Source organism: Python bivittatus, unplaced genomic scaffold (genome assembly GCF_059951505.1).
Source record: "Python bivittatus isolate LINGU-HERP-01145 unplaced genomic scaffold, Pbiv_v1 ctg000700_np1212, whole genome shotgun sequence".
In the NCBI taxonomy this organism is placed as follows: Eukaryota; Metazoa; Chordata; class Lepidosauria; order Squamata; family Pythonidae; genus Python; species Python bivittatus.
The window spans coordinates 6,421,609-6,441,895 of record NW_028277098.1 but is presented as its reverse complement, the minus strand read 5'-3'; the positions used below and the strand labels follow the sequence as shown (position 1 = coordinate 6,441,895).

Genomic DNA, 20,287 nt, shown 5'->3' with positions numbered 1-20,287 from the left:
AAATAAGCATTAACTGAACTGCGGTAAAAGTTGAGCTGTGCAAGCCTTTTCAGAAGAAAAGCATTCTGTAAACCAGGGATACCCAAACATTGTCTCTGATACCAGTTGTTCTCCCCAAGTCATTGCTGACTTCAGGAGAGCTGGCAATACAATCATTTTGGTATTACAGGTCTTCAGGGAAAGAGAACAGGAAACTTTGTATCTGTATGTTAAAAGCTATACACTGGGAAGTAAGAATTCTTCCTGATATTCTAGCTCTTTACTTCAAGAAGCACTCATAGAACCCACCCAACCTTTTTGATCTAGAGAAAATTTTCAAAACTCTAAATTCCACCTTTTCTTGCATTCTGAAATAGTACCAGCCAGTAGATACAGTCCTTCACATTAGTTCATGCAAGAGTTCTGAAACACCGAGAAGGAGTAATTGGGAGTAAATTAAGATCAGCATCTTTTTTGTGGACTGAAACCACAGGTGGACCAAAGGAAATAGGAAAGTTTGTTTGCCGGTGGGATTGTACAATGCATTTAATTCAAAACATGTGATAAAAATCTGATTATTATTAGATTTTTTTCCAGATTTGCCTTTAAGGTTGCAGGTCCTCGTCTAGGTGTAAACTGCACTGAGCACAGTTGGATCTACTTCAAAATAAATATCCTGCAACTTTATTATGCTGTGATTGTCTGCAGCTCTTTAACATGTCAATCTCATGAAACAGTAAAAAAAAATTGCAAGCTCAGTTGCAGTTCATTAATGAAAAGGGTACACTCACTATAGGAAAACAGCTTATGTTACACCAGAGGCAGCTCTGCCATCCACATTACTCCTTGCTCCTTCTCCTGTCATTTCCTACAGAAAATGCTAAGAAGGTAGATAAAGGGAAGACAGCAGATGGAGGAATTGTGCCAGCAGGTTCAGATACACTGTGTATGATTTCTACCCTCTCCAGCATTTTCTGCCTATAGTTCTTACTAATATGACACCCTTAAAACTCAACAGGCTGACTTCCAGAGGAGGTATGGTGAACTGAAGACATCTCCATGAAAGAGGAGCCGACGACCACGGCAAAGACCAAGGAACTGGTGAATAGACCAGATCCTTGGAAATTCTCTGGATAAGGAGAGGATGGGTGATTGCCCACATGTGCTCCAGATGGCTGCTTCTTGTGAGGAGACCACAGGACAGCAATTTTCCATGGGTTGAGTGCCAGGAGACAAAGCATCTTGCTTGCAACTGCAGCAGAGCCTTTTAAAAGACACTAAGTTTGCAAACCTCACTTTCTAATGACTTTTGGAAATTGCCTATTAATCACCTTAAAGCTATTAGAGACCTTTGGAATGACAAGTTTGAAAAGTCTTTATCAGGTGAGTTTATCTTCAACTCTGAACACATGAAAAATTAAATATAAACTTAAGAACTTAAAGAATTTGAAATAAACAGCAAAAAGCTAAATAAGATTTTGATCTAAGAAAGTTATAAAAGGTTTATAGTAAGAGGGTCCACATAAATTTGGAATATTGACTTTTACTATAAGATTTTGGAATTAACTATAAAAAAATAAATAGCTTCTCATGGAAAACAGGCTTATTTTAGCTATCCTGGCTATTGTACACTATAACAAAGGTAATTATGATTTTAGAGAGTGGACACTAGAGGAGACTAAAGATTTTAAGCTGAAGGGGAAAAAAAACTTGTTCTTGATGTCAGCTAATACTGGGACTTACAAAGTGACACGTTACAACATCGGAAACATTAAAGAAGATCTTTGAAGTATGGAACCAGAAATTAGTAACTAGAATATCAGCACTGTCAGTAATGATGTCTGCTTCTATGGATAGACTATGTGCAAACAATGTTAATGAAGGAATGACAGATGTGGAACAAATTTTATCTAACAAGACAGAGAAAATGGAACCACAAATGACAGGCCAAGAGAATGACTTGGAAAAGGATGCTTTACTGGATATATAAAAGTTTTAAACTGACTCAAGTTTTAAAAATTAAAAGGGAAATACAAATGATGAACCAAGAGAATGACCTGGAAAATGTTTTCTTATTGGATCTATAAAAGAGGCTTGTTAAAGCCTTCAAGAAATCTGTGTGGTGGGATAAAGAAGAATTGAAGAGAATTCAAATCCGATGACAATATTTGATTGAATTAAAGATTAAGACTGTTAGAAGTAAAAGGAAGGAATATAAACCAAAAAATATTGGTTTATTTTATCAAGATTAAAATAAGACATTTTTTGGCCAAGTTTGGGGAACCCTTTATGGACTTTTTGCTGATCCCAGAATTGAAAAGTTGATGTTTTATAGATTTGCTTATAGATAAGGGATGGGATATGGGATGAAAAATATCTGTTAGTAACCTTATAGGAGATGAAATTTGTTTATACTTGTTGTGATGAAGGTTGGAAGTCACTTCCTTATATATTTTTTTCTTTTTCTTTATCATATACTTCCTTTTTCTCTTTTCTTTTTCTTTTTTCTTGCACTTTTTCTTCTTTCTTACTATTCTCTTTCTCTAAGTTTAGTTTGTACTAGTTTTTACTATTGCAATTAAAATTCTTAATAAAAATTCTATTTAAAGAATAAAACTCAACAGGCTGAGATTTTGCACAGCAGGGATACAATGATATTACAGGAATAATATCTGGTTAAAAACTAGCATCACTATAAACAAATGCATGTAATATCAATCCCTTCTGAATAGGAATTAAACTGCCACATGTAAAGTTATTCATTACCTGGGATACTCATCTCGGTAAATAAGGGTAGGAGCAAAAAGAAAATACAGGTACTGGGAAACTTTAGGAAGCTGAGAAGAATCTGGAGGAAAAAAAAAAACAGAAGAGTAGTTTGCTACCAGCTCATATAACACACAAAAAAGTAAAGTCACGATTTCTACCTTGTTCCTGGCTGTAATTAATTCTGAGTGCAATGATACTTCTTGCAAGGCAAGGAGTTCATACAGTTCTGCCTGTATGAACAAGGCCTATAAACTAGTTCCATCTAGAAGAGTCCTACTCCCAGAACAGCAAAAGGGCAAGAAGGTTTCATCCCTCGCATCTGCTATAGAATTAGAGCAAGGCACAGTTACTCACCTGACTTTTGTTGAGCAGCAGAGACTATTCGGGGAACATTCTCCCTGATAAAAGAGTGGGCTTTCATCACAAGACGCACCTACAAAAACAATTAAAAATGACAGGTAAGATCTATGTTAAAAAAAAAAAATAAGAGGAAGGGAAAGGACAAATACACAAGAAAAGGTGAGAAAAGAGAAAAAAATACATATATCAAAAATCTCAATTTTTAAACAAAGTATTAAGCCTTGACCATAAGGAAAAATCTTGAACAGTTTTTCCATTACATCAAGAAAGAGCCAGTTCATAAGCAGATGTTACATGTCCAAGACTATAAATCCAGGATAAGGTTATCTTTCCACAAGAAAACTTTTTTTGCTACACTAGATGCTCAGTAAATCCAGAATTCATATATTGATATATTCCAAATATTTGATGTATGTCACATAAGTCACTTCACATCTTTAAAATATATCATTCTTCCCAAAGCTATATTAATATATGTACAGATATTGTACCCAAATGGAATGATAGTGAGGAAAATCCATACTAGAAGTTTAAGTGTCTCCTCCATTATTTTACACTTCTAGCCCCAGTCAATCCTTCTAAAACATTATTTGAAATGTTCAATAAACATGAAAAAAAAACATTTTGTTGAATTCTCAATCTCAATCATAAAAAATGTATTTTAAGAACATTCATCGCTGATTTGTTAATATGGGGTATTCCAACTCCTTGCAAAGAAGTTTACAATACTGTCTATAATGAAACATTGTAGACTTAGTCAAAAATATATTTCAATGTTGATGGTGATTCAGGAGTTTTAGATCCTGCTAAGGCAACTGGACCAAATTATGAAATATAAAATATTATTTAATTGGATATTCCTCAGAATTAGACAATCCAAATTCCTTTTGCAATAGGTTAAAAATTTGGCAATAGGCAGATTTAAAGTATTAATACCCATATTAGCCTGTGAATTTAAAAAAATGTTCCATCTGCTATTTTCAAACTGAGATCACTCCAAAGTGTAAGATCAAAATTATAGTCCCATTCCATCTTATAAATATGCTTTGCAGCTTTTAATGCAGGAAATCCTGTAGGACTATAATAGGAGCCAACTCCCTGCCATGATATCAAAGAGTCACAGTATAACTTAGTAATTGTGTTCATAATGGTTTCTGGAATTGATTACTTGAATTACATAGATAAATGAAAGACCTATGTACACACACACACGAACAATAGATAAAGCTGTCTATCCAATGATAACACTGAAAATCAAGAAGTTAATTCCCCATCATATGATAACTATAATTTAGATAAAGAAAACCTAGGGGATTGTTGTTCCTATAAAAATATTAATGATTTATCAACATGCTTATAATACCTTAAAGGTATTAACATAGGAATCCCTCTAACTATAGAAATCAATATTTAAGTAATATTCACTTTTAAATTTACAACATTAACTCACTGGAGTTTTTTACCATACAAGTAAGGTATCATCTGACCTTACTGTATGGTTCACATATTGACATCTTCCAGAGACACAATTTTGCAACTACTCTTTCTGAACTTTATATATTTGTCATATGGCATTTTTTGAGACAAACACTGGGATTTTCTGCTAAATGCTTGATTTTTCCCAATAACCCCTGATTAAAAAGCAAGCTATTTTGATTGTTATCTTGCCATTATTATTTACAAATAAATATTAAAAACAGTTGGGCAGCTGATTCACCTTCATGATAGAGAAAGAAGGGGTGAACTGAATGCTAAAAGAGGAGCTTAAAAATGATGCATATTGGGAAGCATAAAATCTAAACTAGCTAACTTGGAATTCTTTTCCAAGATTGCTCCACTTTTATAGCAGGACATTAGGTCCCTAATGGATTTTGGGCACCATCACTTCCCCCAGTGCTTTAAGGAGCAATAGAAACCATTTGCTATACTGTGGTCAAAAATCCACTATTTCTGAGGTGCAATACAAGTGGACAGTAGATTTACCTATTACCTTTTAAGGATTCCCATAGTGCTCATGCGTCACCTTTTGATTCTTGAGATCCTAATGCTCAACTACTTGTTTGTTTAAAAACTATCCTGATTATGACAAGAACCCGCAATGAAGTACAATGTCAGGTTAATAAAGTCATAAATCCACATATCAAGATTTTTGCTTAAAGCCTTTTGAAATGGATGAAAAATAGCATTCTGCCCACATACAAAAGGAGAATCTACACTTGTTTTTTCCTTAAATAATCTACAGATAGTCCTCAACTTATGACCACAATAGAAACCAGAAAATTTGTCATTAAGCAGTGCAGTCATTAAGTGAGATGTCACATGACCACTCCCCATTTTGCAACATTTTTATGGTGGCTGTTAAGTGAATCACATGGTTGTTAAGTGAATCATGCGGTTTCCCATTGATTTTGCTTGTCAGAAGCCAGCTGAGGTCACAAATGGTGATCACATGACCCTAGGACACTGCAACCGTTGTAAATACACGCTGGTTGCCAAGCATGTGAATTTTGACCTTGTGACTGCTGGGACACTGTGGTGGTCACAAGTACAAGGATTGGTCATAAGTCACTTTTTTCAGTGTTGTCATAACTTTGAGCAGTCGCTAAACAAATGGTTGTAAGTTGAGGACCACCTGTACATATTTCTGAAAAAAATAATTATGTCTTATTAAGATTAAAAACCTACAACTCCAGTCCCTCACACCCACTTTCCAAGTACTGAAACTCACCTGTTCAAGTATAACTATAAAGCGAGAGGCCGGCGGTAGATCATAAGTCAATGTAATGTAAGTTGGTCCAAATCCAAGACAGACTGTCTGGAAAATCACAAAAGGCGCCCCAAATAAAATGGAGTGGATGATCTTGTGGGAGGAGCTATGGAACCCCTTGGCCCACTGGACAAAGAGGAAATAGGGCACAAGTAACGTGGAGAAGAACATGCAAAGCCAAGTTGAAGCGACGATAGAAATTTTGCCGAAAGAGTAAACCAGCAAATCAAATTCTAACACCAGCCTTCAAAAAAATCAAACAAAGCAAAAAAGTTAATGGAACTTCATTCACCAAGTAAAAATATAATATTTGGGGTGCTATTTTTGGGGGGGAGGGAGAAACAGCTATTAAAGCCAAGACTGATGAAATAATTTTATATCTAATTTTTAAAAAAATACAAGACCCATAACCAGGCAGAAATGTTAATGTACACCTAATAATGTTAAGCAATCTTCATCACTTCAGTGCGCACCAGATGTGTTGATCTACAATTTCTATTAGCCCTAGCCAGCACATACAGCAGATGCCAAAGTTGAAAAGGCTATTATAAAATATCAAACAACAAACATTGTCTCATCCAGATGTACCCAAGGAACTCAAGGACAGGTTGCAGAACCTTGGCAAGGACACATCTGTGGCAAACCTGCCTTTGTTGTGGCATTATATGTGAAATATAGTCATGGGGTTCTCTGTAACCTTTCTCCTCTGCAGAAAGGGCAGGGAGGGCAATCATTTCCTCCCTCCAAACTTTATGTACGCTTCCTATTCATTAACAGAGAAGAGGTGCATTTGGTCCAGGTGTGAAAATGCCCAAATGCAGCACCAACCCTGCCTCCAGCTAACCCTTTCAAGATGTCCTTACCTTCCCTCGTCAATGAAGTCCACCACAAGTGTGCTGAGGATGAACAAAATGAGGATAGCAATAAACATGTGATAGATGGTCCGGATATGATTCACTTCAAATAATTCACTATGAAAAGAAGTTCAATGGGATAAAAAAAAATTAGGAAATTTCTAGGGAAAAAAAGGGCAGAAAGCTAATCATTATCATTTTAAAAAGTACTGTTGCAAGTCCAATATTTCTAGTGGTTCAAGTTCAGAAGTTGTCACAGTAATGAAAGTTGAAATTTCTGCCCTATGGAGGTCTAATCTACCTCTTTCCTCCTGGGTTCCAGAAGAGCAGTTAAGACCTAGGTTTTCCATCTAGCTGAGGAGGAAGGCATGCTTTGAAAGCTGGGATGCAGTAGTGGATTCATAACTATGTTACTATTTTTTTATCCTTGATTATGCTGTTGAAATTTTTATTTTTTATTTTTTGGGTGGGGTTATTTATTTTTATTGAGGGTTGGATTTTTCTGTCCAATGATATTTCTGATTCTTAGCCACTCAGAACCTTTGGGAATGAGTGCCATACAAAAATGAATGAATGAATGAATGAATGAATGAATGAATGAATGAATGAATGAACAAACGAACAAGCAGGAGCTACTCAAGAGCAGTCTTTGCTCAGCTCAAAAGCTCCTCAAAGGTACTTGAGCAAACCTTCACAGTAGATTGTGCTCCATGGACAAGATTAGGCAGGGCTTCACCAACCCACTGACCTCTAGATATGTCTTTCTCAGTGCTGGCTAAGAATCATGGGAGTAATCTATCCTGCCCATAAGTCTTTAGCCTGTGGAAGACTAGATGGACTGTATCTTACACTATCACTTTTAAGGTAGACTAAAATCTGGCATCGTGATCAGCCTGACTTTATTCCATAGTTTCTCATTCTTTTTCCTCTTTTATAAATAAGGAACCTAGAAATCAGGAAATTACTTCAGACAATGATTTTTGAATGGATGCGTTAGAGAAACATGAAGCCTCTAATGCTGTTTCATATTTAATATGGTTCATTATTGTTATCAGGAAACTGATACAAACTGAACTTATAAAATTGGGAAATATATTATAAATTGCCATGAGAAAGTTTTAAACAGCATTTTTCTCTTATTGCTTTCCCCCCATCTTTATTATAAACATCTAAAGAAAAGGGAACATAAGACTCCAAAAGCCTGCCTTTCAACAAAATCCACACCAACAAATGAGGCACCTGTAAAACTCAAGAAGCCACTTACTTTCATACATTTCTAAGAAATTGACTGGACCTTCAACTGAACGAAGAAGGGAAATTAGTAAATTATCTTTCAGAATAATAACAAGGACCTTTTATATTTCTACTAGACCTTGAGAGTGCTGCAGGGACATGTCCCTGAAATGTTCCATCTCTCAAAACCAGGAAGAATACAGACATTTTTCTATCAATGTGCTGAGCAAAGGTCCATTGTTTTCCCTCTAAAATGAAAGCCAAATGTCATGTTTCAACATTGATTTTGAAAAGAGATAACTGTTTTTAATCTAATAACAAGATTTGGCACCTTACAGTACATCTATCAGCCTCATGCCCAAAAAATGATTTTATCTGGCCTCCAAGCTAGGATAAGAAGGATTAATCAAAGCATGTTTTATCCACAGCTTAACCTGTAAAGAACATATGTGAAAAAATGGGGAGAACAGTCAACCACATGTTTATATCCACTATTTCTTTAGCTTGTGTATAATGGTACATAGGGGCATAAATCAGTGATAGAGGTTTAAGTTGCAATTTAAAGGATCAGGTAGTAAATAGTAGAAGAGCCTCTGTCTAAGACACTGGACAACTGCCTAGACACTGGACACTGGTCAAGAGGTGACAATAGTGGAGTAAAAGAAAAAATAATCTGAACTATATAAAATAGGTTCTTGGGTCTAGTTTATACACCTCCTCCCTAATTGTGAAGCCCTTATTTAGTAAGTATAAACTTTATCAGAGCATCTAGCCATCTATTAGGAGTCATTTCTCAGTAATACATACTTCTAGACAGTAGACCAGCTTTATGGAAAACAGAGAATTACCTGTGAATACAAACTATCTCATCTCTGAGATAGAACTCGAGATACACAATGGACCAAATAAGCAAGTGCCCAGTTTCAGCCAAGAGACTGATAATGAGAAAACTGATTTAAAGGATGAGAAAAGTGAGACAAACTACTTTATATCCCCTTATACTATAGATCACAGAAACTGGAGTGTTTTAACCACACTTTCCAAAGTGGACTGAGGCAATAGTAGCTTTAGCATTAGTTCTACTGCAATACAGGTAGTCCTCAACTTACAACCACAATTGGGACCAGAACTTCCATTGTTAAGCAATGCAGTCCTGTGGTGAGTCATGCCCAATTTTACATTTTTTGTTGCAGTCATTAAACAAATCACCTGGTCATTAACTGAATCTGGCTTTCCCCATTGACTTTGCTTGTCAGAAGCCCCTGGGAAGGTCATAAATGGTGATCATGTGTCCCGGGACGCTGCAACCATTGTAAATACATTCTGGTTGCCAAACACCCAAATGTTGCTCACATGACCATGGGGACACTGCAATGGTTGTAAGTGTGAGGACTGGTCATAAGTCACTTTTTTCAGCGCCATCGTAATTTGGACAGTAGTTAAACAAATAGTCATAAGTCAAGGACTACCTGTATACAAATTCATTAAATATACTCACTCCAAGAGAGACCTTCTGGGAACAAAAACTTTTCCATGTTCTGGAGGTGCTCTTGTTCCCCTGTGAAGAAAGGAACAGGCACTATTAAAAAAAAAAAAAAAAGGTAAAAAAGAAATCAAGTCTACTGAGCAAAGAACCAACATACTTGATTTTGGGGCTGTCTTTCTCTGGAAAAGCAGCTGGTGAAGATTCCAGCAGCTTAGAGTCTGCAACCAAGCCATTGACAACTTCAGTAAAATGTTTCTCCACACCCTTCATGAACGCTAGCTTCAGCTGCTGGTAAAATTTGAGGGAAAGAATAAAGGAAAAAAAGTCATAACCACTTAAGCAACATCTCACCATTAATAATAATTGTTTTATTAATGCTGCCTGCTCAAGCAACATTAATAAAACAATTCTCAAGAAGGGAGCTTTCCTAGCCATACTATATAGTGTAACTGTGGAACAAAACATTGAAAGGGAGCTCTTGAGCAAACTGAAATAAGTCAAAATTGTTAGCTGAGAGATCTTCTAAAGTATAATTATCATAATTCTCTCCCATCTCTCTATATCACAAATAAATGCTAACATATTTCACACATACATACACATACAAAACTGTAAATTAAGCCTGCGATAGTTTTTTTGAGGAATCAGATGCCAGTACTATTGGGTCTTTTAATCTTTTAACTATTTGAATTTAAGGAAGAAGGTCTAAAGCAATCAAAATCTTTCATTTAGGATTTTCCATGCATTTTTAGAGGTATGACACTAATTCTGTTTCGATGTAGCATTATTTTGTAACAGGAGAAAAAAACAACAGTCAGTATCCTTATTCAAAAACAGAAGATAGAATGGTTAATGTTTAGCTTTGGCTTGTGACCCACCAAAAACAAACAGACCAGGAATTTCAACTTTCAAAGCTAACCTGTTCACGAAGTTCACAAAAAGCAGCGTTGTTCTTTTTTTAAATAGTTTTGTTTGATCAATCACTGCAGCTTGACTATCAACATAGGGCAATGCCAAAATGTCAAAAATATGAGCCGTTTTTTTACTGATATGAAAGTCAAATTGCCAGTTTTTCATTTTAAAAAGCAACCATCTCCAATCTGGCACTCTCTAGAAGCATTACAATTCCCAGAATCCCCAGAATTTGTAGCAAGCACAGTTAATGGAAATTCTGAGAATTGCAGTCCCAATAGATCTGTAGAACAGGAGACTGGGGAATCTGACAACAGGTTAACTTGCTGGTAAATTGACAAGCAAAGAAGCATATATAACCCAGAGGACCTTGTTTGTAACATTTAAGTATATTTACCTCTGTTTCTGCTAAGAGTTGCATCTTCCTTGCTATTGCATGATCAACATCAATTCGACCTAAGAAAAAACAAACCATACTTTGTTTTCTCCAAACTGTACTATGTATCTTGAAAACACAAATATAACAGTGCAGGAAAAAATATATTTAAAAGTACTCTATGTTAAAATCAGCACTGTACTATGTATCTTGAAAACACAAATATAACAGTGCAGGAAAAAATATATTTAAAAGTACTCTATGTTAAAATCAGCACAGCAAATAAGGGCCCAGAAAATTATTGACTCACCTGTACTATACAAGCATGGCTGTGTTATTCATTTGCTAACTATCAAAAAATAAACAACTTTTCCAATGTCTTTTTTTTTCTTTTTCTAAGTTTTTTAAAAAAGTTAATTAAACTTTATTTTAAATACACATACATGTGCATAGGTAAATACATTACAGCAGAGTGAAATAGATTGATAGCTAAATCCACCTCTAATATGTGGACAAGCATACTATTTCTAATAATTAGAGCAGAAAGATACTGAAAGATGGAGATTGGGGAAATTATAATGTTGATTATGGACCTAAAATACATAAAAAGCCTCAAGCTAGTCAAGAACATAAGAATGCTTTGTTTAAAATAGGTACTGGATGTAATATCCAAAAGAGGTTCTAGCACAGCAGGTTCTCACAGAAGAAATTGAAGATCAGTTATTATTAAAAACTCTTCCAACGTCAAAGTGTTCCCTGTCTAAAGGGAGTTCTTATACACTGTAGAAAAATAGCTATTTAGAAGCTTAAAACCTGAAGATAATTGGCACAGAAAATTTTGAAGGACTAGTGAGGGCATCTAATGAAAAAGAAAAATCCATACATATCAAAAAACAGATTTTTAGCCTAATTTTCTCCCTGACATTCTGGTTTTCTACAGGGCAGGAATTAACTGTTTTTATATTTAAGCATTTAGGTGTCACTTTTACACTTTCAGGTCATTCAGATGAAATATATTTTTATTATCTTAGTAATAACAATGCCTAAGAGATCATTTTCTCATGAATTCCAAATGTCTCAAAGCTATAATATGCATAAAACGGCTTTCAAAGAATAGAAACCAATCTTCAATCACTGCTCACTTAAAACATATCACAAAAATGATATGAAATGTATTTGTTCCCCCTCCCCCCAAAAGCTCATCATACTGTTGGACATAAACATGTTATCAGAGCATTCTGCAGAAAGATGAAACTGTAACTGAAGCAATTTTTCTGAATATGCCTTATTAAAAAAGCATTAATTGGGCTATTCCATTTTTTTCTTTTTAGTTCTGTTAACATAGTTCCAGATCCCACTGCCCTAAAAGAGCCAAGGAAACAGAATATTTCAGTTTCTAAATGAAATGTAAGGATTTAATGTAAGGTAGCTATATTTATCTTTTATATTTATTTGCAGAATTAAATGTAAGTAAAATTGATGTTATTTTTTTCACACACTGTAGCGGTTCTAAACCAAGTCATACTAACTCTCTCAAGGCACAATAATTCACAACCAAGTCAGCATATAATATATAAATATCTCTAGCCACCTTGTACTTGTGCTCCTATGTAGGAAAACAGCTAGATTTCATTCAACATTGTGTTAGCTTCTAACTGTTCTTGGGATTTATTCACATGACCTTGAATGCTATGAAACAAACAAACGATAACATATCAAATCTGGGAAGTGGTTGTTCCATTTGCAACTCTTTCATATTGTCCAAGTTCTCCAAGTTATGCCAGTCCTGAAAAGGGCCCAGAAGATGGTCTGTATCTCTGCTGTGGTGCTAATTTATGACAACAAATTAAGCCACATCAATACTATTCTATTCCCATCAATATAACACTGTATTCTATGCATGTTTAGCAAGCTGTTTAGGCTGCTTTAAGTTTATTACCCTTTCCATACACCTGCATAATACATAGAGCTTAGGTGATCTGGATGGACTACCACTCAATTCATCAAATTGGCAATCTAAAATGGTCTGTGCAACTATAAATGGGGAGAGACTTCTTGACAGAGAAGAGTTACAGAGAGCTCTTACTATCTCTCCACAACCGTACCTCTATTGTTGTGATTCACTTAAGGGCATGATAGCATATATACTGCAATCCCATAAAAATGCAGAAATGAACAAGCTATAGCACTGGATGGAAAAATTAACTTTCTAAATTCTGAACTATTTTTATGTTAGTTATGGGGAGGGAGGGACAGAGGGAGAGAGAGAAAAAAATGTGTATGTGTATGATTGTATAGAATTAATTAGACAAATCTCCCAAGGAAATGTTGAAAGCAGAGGAGAAGCTGCAACGGGGAACTGAGTAATCTCATTGTACAAGTATACTTTTGCTCATGGGACAATTTATTCCATTCATTTTACAATCTCATAAAATACACAATACGTGCATGAATATGCCCATATTTAAGAGAATTTTTAAGACTGAATGACTCCTGACAGCTACACAACTTAGTACAATTGCTACATGTGGCAGAACTTTCAGCATCCCATATAAATCACTGATTATAATCAAGATTAACAGAGCCAGAACAGGCCCACCCCACTATATTCACTGGAAAATAATATAAAACCAAAATGTGCCATTATTTATATAATTTCTACAGTTTTCAGGAATAAGATTTTCTTGGCAAACATTGTGACCTGCCAGCATGCAAGGTTATTTTTAAGGCAGCAGACAAAGCTCCAGATAAAAGTCAGAGAACACATGAGGGTGACATTTAACAGCATTGAGACCAGTTAGGCTTCCTACTAACTAGGACAGGAAATCAGCTTCAGCACTTAGTTTCTAATCCTGATTAGAACATTCAGACATATTTATTTTACAACTTTTTAAATAGGTACAGGTAATTCTTGCTTAACAATCCTAATTGGGACCAGAATTTCCATCGCTAAGTGAAGCAGTCATTAGGTGAAACTTCATGTGATCACACCGCTTAATAATGGCAGTTCCTGTAGTCCTAATTGCGATTGTTAGGCGAGGACCTCACGCTTCTCCAGTTCTGCCACACTCGCCTTCGCTTCAACTCCCCCCACCCACCTATCTCCCCATCTCTGCCCTTTTGGCTGCACTGCACTCTGCCACCACCTACCCGTACTGCCCCCCACTGCCCCCAGCTGACCTTTGCCATCTTCTTTCTCCCACTGCTGATGAGGTGTGTCTGGCCAAGGCAGTTGCTGGCCCTCCCTAGGGCCACAGCTGGGGGCAGGGGGGTTGCAGGGGTAGGCGGCAAAGTGCAGGGTGGCCAAATTGGCAGAGATGGGGGGGAGATAGGCAGATGGGGGGAGTTGAAGCACCCCTGCAATTGTAAATGCAGGGAGGCTGTCAAAAGCCCGAATTTTGATCATGTGATTGCGGGGGCACCACAACAGCCATAACTTTGAGGACCGGTTGTAACTACCATTCATTCAGCACCATCATAACTTCAAAAGGTCACTGAATGAATAGTCGTTAAGCAAGAACTACCTGCAGTTTTATTTTAAAAGTAAAAGGAAACATGTACAACAATACTGCGAGACCACCAAATTACTCAGCTCTATACATTCCTTGTAACTGTTAATTGTTCATGGGACACTGAACTGTCTAGAATGTTATTATATAGCTAAATCACAGGGAAAAATATACATACTCATTACTTTTTTTAAACATTTAGAGTTGGATTTGAAAGGAAAGGGAAAAAATTACTCTGGAAATTATACTCACTGCACACACTCTCTCTTCCCTTCTTTCTCTCTGCATAGGGAAAGAGAAATGTAGGAGAAGATGTGCTAAGATAATGTATCAGTACTTATCACATTTGTACAGATTTATGAGAGCTTATTTAATATCAGTACTGATAGGAAATACTGTGAAATAACACTGTGTTATACTGGCAATGTTAAAGGGAAGAAAAAAATAAAACAAGAAACAAAGACTTGGTCTGATTAATTGTTCAAGGTTCACCAGAAATGAATCACTAAGCCAGAAAAGGGACACTTTAGAACATGCAGTCTACTGCCTGAGTCATCACTTACAAGAAACATGTGACCTTCCTTCTATATGATTAACGAATTTCTCTCTCTCTCTCTCTCTCTCTCTCTCCCTCTCGACTTGAGCACTGACCTCTGGTAACACGGCCTTTATTTAAAAAGCCTGAAATATGCTTCCCAGCTGGAGTATTCTTGAAGCAAACTTTATGATGTTCCAAGATGCAATACTGATAACATGAAGCAGAGAGCTTAAGAAGCAAAACCACTATACTGAGGAAGACATGGGTTTGGGTTCAAATCCAATCTCAGCAATGAAATTGCTTCTCTCTGCCTTGGTCCCACACCCGTGAAATAGGATGGGTCAGCTTCCTCATAAGAGCAGAAACGTACACAACTGAAAAGCCCAACAGAAACATTGGTTCAGAACAGTGAGCTGGCAACTCTTCCCTGGCTGAAACAAGTAGGGAGCAGCATCTCTTCCCCACCAGAACCAAAGATACAGAATGCAGGATCCAATCCTTTCCAGTGAACTGGAACTTTGGGAGGACTACCCCAGAAAGAGAACACTTTCTCTACTGAAACAAGAAGAAATAATTACAGAGAGAATCCTCTTTTTTTCCCTCCAGGCCAGGGGGCCACAGGATTACTGGATTACTCCATCAACAAGATGTTATCAATGTTACATCGAATAGCTAAACTCGCCTTGGTAATTGCGTGAGCCACTACCGTTCTGTTACAAAGAAGGGAGAGAAAACAACTGTTTCTAATTTGATCTGCAACAAAAAGTAGAAACTGAGAAAAGTTAAGGGTCAGGGATGCCAGAGGAGTATTTGCTGTATTAAAAAGGAAAGAGGCACAACTGGGGAAAATTTAGAGAGGGTTAACTGACCTTATCCCAATGCTTCTTCCTTGCAAATTATCTTTGCCGAGTCCTTGTTCTTTGCAAGAAAGAAACAGATTTATGACTCTCAGCCTTGTGCTGACAGCGTGAGGTTCTTCTAGAACTCTAAACTTAATTACACCTGAACAATTAAATCTGATAAAGAGCCACAGTTGCTCTTTAAAGAATCTCAGGTAGAAGGGTCTGAAAATCATCCCTGCTTGGGTTCTTGGAGAAGCTGACCGAAAAGAAAAAAGCCAGGCAAACTTTTACGTCCATGAAGCTGCATTTGGATAAACAAACTTAATTCTGCACACCAGATTTCACAATGAAGCCTAATATTGGTAGCTCCCACCAAATCATCAGCCTATAGTATAAATAAACATAACCAAAAGACATGATTGGATTCTGAAAGGGTATTTGCAACAAATGGGTTTGAACATTTTATACCTTGATCACCTGGGCTGGTTTCCTAAGGCTGAAGTAATGATAGTTAGCACAGACTGAAAATTCATTTGGAATCACAGGGTATTGTGCTCTAAAAAGAAGACATCTATGTAAGCTAAACCCACTTAGTGCTGTACCTCTATAGAGTGCAGACCATTGGTCAGCATTGTCAACCTTACTGGAAGGGATGAATACTTTGTTTGCTGGCAAAGATCAGTCTACTTGCCAAAGAAAGGAACAAAGGAAATCACAATCTCTGCTTTCCTTGGGAGCGGAGTGGTTAAGAAAGGATAGGGTGTTTTTTTAATTACAATGTTCCAAAGAAAGACATATTCACAGACAAAAAAATGTATTACAAAACAGTACACAGGTCTGCAGTTACTGAAGCCCACAAGTGCAGTGTTACTGGTCAACAGAAATTCATGACCCTTCTTAAGCTTACTTTGCAGTGACAAGATGTGCCTCATGCTAATGTGTAAACAAAGCAAACATTGTCTTGTATTGCTTGCTATGTGCCTAATGCAAAGCCACTGTGCTTTGGTAAGTTACTGCCACTGTGGTAGCACCTATACACTCAAAAAGGACCTTTACTTAGATCGTACCTGGCCAACACTCAACTGATTTTCAGAAAGAGAATGGGAGATCTCATTTATGACCTAAACTAAGCAGTCAACACACACTGTCTGTTGGTGTACTTCTACCCATTTCTTGTTACCTGATTAGCTGGCTGTAGCTATTTTAATGTTATGTAATCAGATTTATATTTTATTAGATGGTTTATGAAAACTACTTTGGGAGTCTGCTGTCTGAAAAACAGGATAGCATAGAAATATTGTTCTGTAATAGTAATGGCAGATGACTGAATGGGAGAGAAAGGCAGAGTCAGAAGAGAGAAGAAAGAGAAGAGAAACTCAGGAAGAAAAGCCAACATTGCCAGTATATACTATTGATAAATAATGCCATCCACTTTGCACTCATTTTTTCTTTACCCAGAGATATTCATCAGCATGGCATTTATGTATACAGTACAATTCTGAAGGATGACCAAAGGTAACCTCAGTTACAGAATGACTGATATATGTCTTACAAGTCCAGGAGTACAGAACAAAGACCTCACATGCTTTCCTCAAGGCAAATTACTCATTTCAATGCAGTCCAAGGCTATTTAGAGAGGGTAAAAAGTTTTCAAGGGAAAACTTTCTGGGAAATGACCAAGCATGCCTTTGCATGTGATTCTAAGTGATACGTTAGCCCAAATGCTAACCCAACGAAACAGACAAACTGATTTGGATTTGAACGACTGAATACAACTGAGATGGAGTGTTTGTTTTTCCTCAATTTTTTAAAAAAAGTTTTAAAAATAAAAGCACTTTTTGAAAAACCATCACACCAACCAAGAACAGATCCCTTTTTGCCAAAGATACAAGGAAATGCCTCCACTGATTTTGGCTCAGTTCAACACACCACACAACATAGGAATAATTAAGGATGCTTAATTTGTCTTTTGTCATGGCTAGTGTGTCTTTGGGTAGGCTCCCAAAGTAGTTTTCATAAACCATCTAATTCAATATAAATGTAATTACATAGCATTAAAATAGCTACAGCCAGTAATCACCTTGCTTGTATTACTGGATCTTAATTAGGCACAGAAGGGGGAAGTTCCACCCTCCAAAATGTATCCAGATGGGTTTCATGTTTGGTACTCACTGTAACTCCAGGACTGGGGTGGAGGAGATGCTATAGTTTTCCAGAAGGCTCTGAGGGTTCTCAAGGGTGCCATCCTGGGTGTGAAACACTACCTGTGAGATTGGGCCTTAAGGATCAGTTGCGATTGCTGCTACTGTGCCAGCCTCCCAGCTGCATAGCAGCTTCCCTGACTGAGCTACCTGATGCCAACTTGGGGTTGGAAGTAGAGTACTCCAGTCTTGGGTTCCTGGCGGGACTTCAATTTGCCATCCCTGGATGCTGACTCAGAGGCAGCCCAGGAGTACATAGCTACCATGGCAACCATGGACCTGACCCAGCTTATTGTGGGTCCAACCCACAAGGGAGGTCACACGTTAGACCTGGTTTTCATCTTGGGACAGTAGCAACGTGGAGTTGGGAAATATTACCATCAATCCCTTGTCACGGGCAGATCATTTCCTGTTGACCCTGGAGTTTCCCACAGCACCTCCCTCTGCAAGGAAGTGAGGCCTATTCAATCAGCCTAACCCAGGCACCAATTAAGTTTCAAAGGGAACTTGGGATTGTTCCTGAGATTCTGATGCATAGTTCAGCTAAGTCCTTGGTCATCACTTGAAACAAAGTGCCAGATAGCGCCTATGCAGCCTCTTGCTGGCACAGACTTCTGATGATACCTCTGGAGGATGAAGTGGCATGAAGGATGCTTAGAGCACTGCTGGATGAAAACTAAGAGCAAATCCAAATGGACAGAGGTAAAAACCTCAGAGCCTATTAGGGCCTATCTTGTGACACTAAGAGCGGCAAAACATGCTTCTCTATTCTTATGGCATTCTGTGAATATCGCCTAGCAATCCTGTTCAGGGTAACCCAATCCCTCTTAGGTCAGGAATGACCAGGGGAGTATCTCCAGGATCACTGTAAGGACTATTCTCAACAACTGGTAGATAAAATTGCTTGGATTTGCTTTGAGTTAGACTCCAGCTGGGCAGGTCCTATGGAGTTAACTGAAGTATAGTCTTGAGATGTTATCTGGAAGGAGTTCAATCCTGTTAGTCCTGAAGAAGTGGGCAGTTTCCTTGGTACTGTGGGTATGGCCACCTGTGTTTAAGATCCATGTACCTTCTGATTGGTTAAGGCCTCCAGGGAGAGGGTATGTGGATGCCATGCAGCGGATAATGCTTGCTTGAGGCAGTGGGTGCTTCTGTTGGCTCTAAAAGAGGTGGTAGTCCACTCCCTTCTCAAGAAACCATCGCTGGATCCCACAAATCTGGACAATTTTCATTCAGTCTCCAACCTTCCCTTTTGGAAAGAGAGAAGTCACCTTTTGAGAAGGTAGTTCGCCTACAACTCCAAAAGATCCTCAGGGAAGCAAATTATCTGGATCTCTTTCAGTCAGGGATACAGTACTGAGATAGCTTTGGTTGTTTTTATTTATTTATTTTTAAGATTTATAAGGCTGCCCAGTTCAAACATTGTGACTCTGTGCGGTGTACAGCATTAAAAAAAATAAAGAAGGAAAAAACATAACAAACAATACAATACATAAATATCAAATCTAAAATGGCGACCAAGCACATAACAAAACAATCACAAGGGGACTCCCACTTAACTGGCCCCTAATGCCTGGGGGAAGAGTCAGGTCTTAATGGCTTTCCCAATGGACAATTGCACTTGTGGATGACCTCTGGTGGACTTGGGATTGGGGCAGTGCATCCGTCTTGGTCCTCCTTAATCTCTTGAGGGATGGGAGTAGAGGGCAGTGTTTGAGGTGGTTCTTCTCCATCCTTTAAAGGTGGCTGCAATCAGTGTTGGGGGGAGGAGTGGTCTAATCCTAGGTCCTTGCTTTACTGGGTGCCTCAGGGCTCTCCCCTCTCCTTTTTAACATCTACATGAAACTGCTAGGGAAGGCCATTCTTTGGCACAGGTGCAGTATCATCAATTGTACATCTCTGCCCCTGGCCACCCAAGTGATGTTGTCAAGGCTCTGCCCTAGTGTTTGGAGGTTGCAGGGGTCTGGATGGGGAAGAACAAGCTTTGGCTCAACCTTGCCAAGACCAAGTGGCTGTGGGTTTTGGCCCCATGTGTCCCATAACTGGAGAGATATCAGCCTTGACTCTGAGTGGAATTGAACTGCCTCATGCAGATTCAGTGTGCAATTTGGAGTCCCTCTTCGACTCACAGCTCCTGCTTGAACAGCATGTGATAACTGTGGCCAGAGAGACTTTTATACAACTTTGTTTGGTGTGCCAATTGTGCCTATTCCTGGATCATGGGACTCTGCTCACGGTCACTCATGCCTTCATCACCTTTCACCTGGATTATTGTGACATGTTCTATATGGGGATGCCCTTGAAGACCATCTGGAAGCTGTAACTGGTCCAGAATGCCAGTAGCATGGGTAGTTAAGGCCATTTCTTGTTATGCCCATGAGACACCTCTGCTACAAGAACTGCACTGGCTCCCAATAGGCTTTCAGGTACAATTCAAGGGTTTTGTACCAACCAGTTCTAT

The 20,287-nt window shown here is 37.9% G+C and overlaps 1 protein-coding gene across 4 annotated transcripts in view; it reads right to left on the bottom strand.

Annotated features, from left to right (window-relative positions):
• Positions 1-20,287, bottom strand: part of SOAT1 (sterol O-acyltransferase 1) — a 49,837-nt gene that overhangs the window by 18,911 nt on the left and 10,639 nt on the right. The window contains exons 3-10 of one of the 4 annotated variants that reach the window (XM_088153358.1): positions 14,498-14,527; positions 10,758-10,816; positions 9,606-9,733; positions 9,461-9,520; positions 6,739-6,846; positions 5,837-6,119; positions 3,103-3,181; positions 2,746-2,827 (exon numbers count right to left, since the gene is read on the bottom strand). In XM_088153358.1, the coding sequence (XP_088009484.1) occupies positions 2,746-2,827; positions 3,103-3,181; positions 5,837-6,119; positions 6,739-6,846; positions 9,461-9,520; positions 9,606-9,733; positions 10,758-10,816; positions 14,498-14,527 (829 nt within the window). Of the gene's footprint in view, positions 1-2,745; positions 2,828-3,102; positions 3,182-5,836; positions 6,120-6,738; positions 6,847-9,460; positions 9,521-9,605; positions 9,737-10,757; positions 10,817-14,497; positions 14,528-20,287 lie in introns of all 4 variants that reach the window. The other 3 variants (XM_088153357.1, XM_088153361.1, XM_088153360.1) reach the window with 3 other exon arrangements.